The sequence below is a fragment of the Acanthochromis polyacanthus genome, chromosome 20, assembly GCF_021347895.1.
Source record: "Acanthochromis polyacanthus isolate Apoly-LR-REF ecotype Palm Island chromosome 20, KAUST_Apoly_ChrSc, whole genome shotgun sequence".
Classification (NCBI taxonomy): domain Eukaryota; kingdom Metazoa; phylum Chordata; class Actinopteri; family Pomacentridae; genus Acanthochromis; species Acanthochromis polyacanthus.
Genome location: NC_067132.1, coordinates 26,982,950 through 26,986,924, shown reverse-complemented (window position 1 = coordinate 26,986,924; position 3,975 = coordinate 26,982,950). Strand labels below are relative to the sequence as shown.

The following is a 3,975-nucleotide window of genomic DNA, read 5'->3' as shown; positions in this document are numbered from 1 at the left end:
CTTTGGTTACTTCTACAGCGCACAAACTTTTCACCTCGAGGAAGAAACTGAGCTACATTTCAGCTTCTTATAGTTCATGTAGGCATCAGAGTACCCCAAACGTCTTTGCTTCACATGTAGGCTGCCTTGTTTATGAGGTTGGTTTTAGGCGAAAAATCAATAACCCGGTCTTTGTGCAGAGGTTAAAGTCCGGACTCCAGAGAAACGCTGACAAACAGAGCTGTGTCTGAGGTGGAATTATGATTTATTGAAGTTACTTTGCAGCTGTGGTTCACATCGGATGCAGAGGTCAAAGCAAACACCTTCATATTTGGCACACATGAATCAAACTCCAAGGCGAAGCTGCTGCTGACAGAAAAACGACAATCCTGTTCACATCGCTTTTTCTTGTGCCTTTTTTCGTGAGCTTAGGAATGAGCTTCAAGTTTACAGAGGCATAAATAAATAAGGCAATATTTTCTAACTACATAGAAAAAACCCCGATTACATCAGTCGGTGCAACACTGTCACAGAGGATGCGGTTGCTCTTTACGTCACAGTGCAACATATTTAAGGCAAAGATTAAAAGCAACGAGTCACACAACACGTGTTTACTACATAAAAATACATTCAGTAAAGTCTGCCCTTTCACATGAACATGATGAAAAATAGATTTCTTTACAGTCACATGTACATGGTGTAAGTGAGAGTTAAGAGCAACCCACAAGTGCAAAATTCACACAAAATATCTACACAGACCACAAGTTCACGAGCGCTTTGATTGGAAACCAACAGATGGAATGAGTCAGAGTGGACCTTTATCGCTTCTATGCAGGGTTTGATTTAGCATTTCACTCACGGGAAAATAATTTATAAGTGAACGTTAAAAAAAATCAGAGGAGACTCTGTAAAAGCTGCATCCCCGATCACAAAAGAAGGAGAGGGAAATCACACTAGAGGGAAGGTGCAAATGAGGTAAACTCATCCAAATAAAAAAAAAAAAAAAACAGAAATGCATGAAGTGTTTAAGCCTTCTACTGCGCCTGAGTCTGTTTTTCCTTACATCCAGTGCAGTGTAAATGCTCTGAGTGATTTTACATTTACATTTTTGGCAGTAAATCTCGTGCCGAGGCGTCAGTGGTTGAAATGTGGTTGTGCTCTTGGTTTGTCATTTCCACGATAATCTCAACTGAGCGGCTCAGAAAATCACCTCTTTTCTCTGCTTGAAGTGAGCTTAGACACTGGTTGTTTTGAATAAAATGCCACTTTGGTAGAAAACAGTTTCAAGATTCCCTCCGTTTCCCTTCGTCTCCTATAATTGGCACATAATAGGGGAAATCAGTGAGGCGTTATGGCTTTCATCTCATCATCGTATCACAGGAAAAGTGAATGTTTGACATGTATATTTTAACATTCATTGCAAAGAAAACGAGCAGGATATGTGTCTGCTGTCTGTCAGTCTGTTATGAGGAGGATGAAACTCTTAATCATGGAGGTAGTCCATCACATAAGAGGGTAATCCCTTTGTTAGACGTCCAGTACAGATTAATTATAGGGGAAACAAGTTAAAATTCTCGCATTTGCACGCTGAAGTTTGAGCATTTTCTGATTTCTTTCCTCCTCTTACTGAGCATCTTTGGGTTTAGGGAAAAATTGATCGAAATTTTCTTGACATTTTTTAGACAAAAAAATAGTGAAGAGTTCATTAGAATCTCTGCTGCTTTGACACTTCAGTGCCACAGACTTTCTTCATACAGAAAATTCTTCAGAGTAAGTCTGTTTCTTTTTTATTTCTCCAACAGTGAAGGCAGAAAGGAGAGATTTCCGAGTGAGAAACCAGAGTCTGACTGCGCTTATTCAAATACATGCTGGTCACATTTACTTCAAATTGCACTTTTAGAGCAGCGTTGACTTGAAAAAAAACAAAGCAGCGTTTGTCTACACTCTATGTTACAAGGGTTTGGTAAACCTACCTCTGGAGCAACCCGACTCAGTCCGACTAATAAATCATTTACAGCCGACACCGAGAGCACAGCAGCTGCAGCAAGTCCACAGTGATTACAGCTCAAAGGACATCAAAGTCTCTGCTCGCCAAGTTTGATTTCAGGGGTTTTGTAGCTCCGCTGATGCTTCTTCACACTCGACTCACACACACAAGAGGGCGTGAGAGCAGCAGAAAATCTCTTTGAAGGTTTTCCTCATCTCCTGGCTGCGAAAGGCGTAGATGATGGGGTCAATGACGGAGTTGCACATGATGAGGATGAGGTACATGTTGAAGTGGGACATGAAGCAGGTGCAGTAGGGGTTCCTGGGGCAGGTGATCATGAGGATGAGGTGGAGGAAGAAGGGCGCCCAGCACACCACGAACACCCCGAGCAGGATGGTGAGGGTGATGGCGCCCTTCATGTTGGCCCGCTGCTGGATGGGCGCGTTGCCGGGCAGCGCCGCGATCCGCTTCATGTGCAGCCGGGCCAGCAGGAACATGTGAACGTAGAGCGACGCCATGAGCACCAGCATGGTGAAGAACATGGTGATGAGGCAGATGAGCACCGTGGTGCTCTCCGAGTAGATGATGAAGAGGATGCCGGAGACGGTGCAGCACGTCCAGATGCTGCTGATCACCAGCATCGCCCGCCGCAGCGTCACGATGTTGTGGTACCTCAGCGCGTAGAAGATAGTGATGTAGCGGTCGACGGCGATCGCCAGCAGGCTGCAGATGGATGCGAGCAGGGAGCTGCAGATCATGGAGTCAAACACGTTGTCCATGCTTTTGATGAGCGTCACCGGGATGGTCAGGCTGCCACCATTGATGAGCGCGATCACGATGGTCTCCGAGGCATTGGAGACGCTCACCAGCATGTCAGCCACTGCCAGGCTGCAGATGAAGAAGTACATCGGCGAGTGGAGGTTCTTGTTCTTGACGATGGCGGCGACCACCAGGATGTTCTCCAGTAGGCTGATGATGCCCAGCGTGAGGAAAACCTCGGTGGAAATCAGCAGCTGCTCGTAGCATCCTGCAGAAGAGTCCTTCTCCTCTCCTGCCAAGTCTTTGTTAAGTGGCAAAGTTGTCGTTTGGCTCCTGTTCTGGTAGCTTTCGATCAATCCATGGGGATCTGTGGTGTTCATACTGGCTTCTTGGGGTTAAATCTTTGATTGAAATCTCAGCGGCTTTGAAGCACCTTCATTATCTGATGGACAACCCAGGCGCCCTTCAGAAGGCATGAAAAAAAATCCCAGAAGTAGTTTCTTTTATTCTTCATATATCTGCTGCTGCTGCTTCTCGTCTCGATCGAAGATGATGCCGCTGTTCTGCTCTCATGGCTCCACTCTGCATGGAGGCCAGTCAGAAGTTCAGATTAATGTTCACCAAGCGGAAAGAAGAAGAAGAAGAAGTGACAAAGCAGCGAGACCCAGGAAGCATGTGAGAGGCTGATTATCAGTGAGAGGCAGCGGCTCGATGTGAGGCTAAATGCAGATCATCACTTGGTAAAGCTGCTCTGGTTTTCACTCCCTCACTCACTCTCTCACTCTGTTACACCAGAACACACAAATACAAACACACACCCCTGCAGCCGACCGTCCAATCGGGGAGCGATGAAGGTGGGAGGAGGAGCAGAATTCTGTCTGACGCGTGAATGGAGGTTTCAGCATGAATTAAAGTTGCTGCTGCGGATTTCAGGCGAAATTAAAAGCATAAATAAAATGAAATTCAGGGTCTGGTATGGCAGTAAAAACATTCAACATGTAGAATCATGAACTAAAGACTGAGAGATACATCTAGTGTGACACAAAAAGTCAGATTTTAAACAATATTTCAGTATTTTCAGATGTATTTTTATAATGTATGTAGTATTTGCTGTAAGAGAGCAACATTATTATTCACATGATGGATTAAAATCCAATACTAAAGCTAAAGACAAACTTTATTGATACCTTACTGGGGGAAATCCATACTTTATTGAAGGTTAGAAGAAAAATTAATGCTATTAATGCTAT

At 44.5% G+C, this 3,975-nt stretch overlaps 1 protein-coding gene across 1 annotated transcript; it reads right to left on the bottom strand.

Annotated features, from left to right (window-relative positions):
• Positions 1-225: 225 nt before the first annotated feature.
• Positions 226-3,660, bottom strand: mc4r (melanocortin 4 receptor). The gene has a single exon (XM_022210606.2). The coding sequence runs from the start codon at positions 3,103-3,105 to the stop codon at positions 2,125-2,127; it is 981 nt and encodes a 326-aa protein (XP_022066298.1). The 5' UTR covers positions 3,106-3,660; the 3' UTR covers positions 226-2,124.
• Positions 3,661-3,975: the final 315 nt, after the last annotated feature.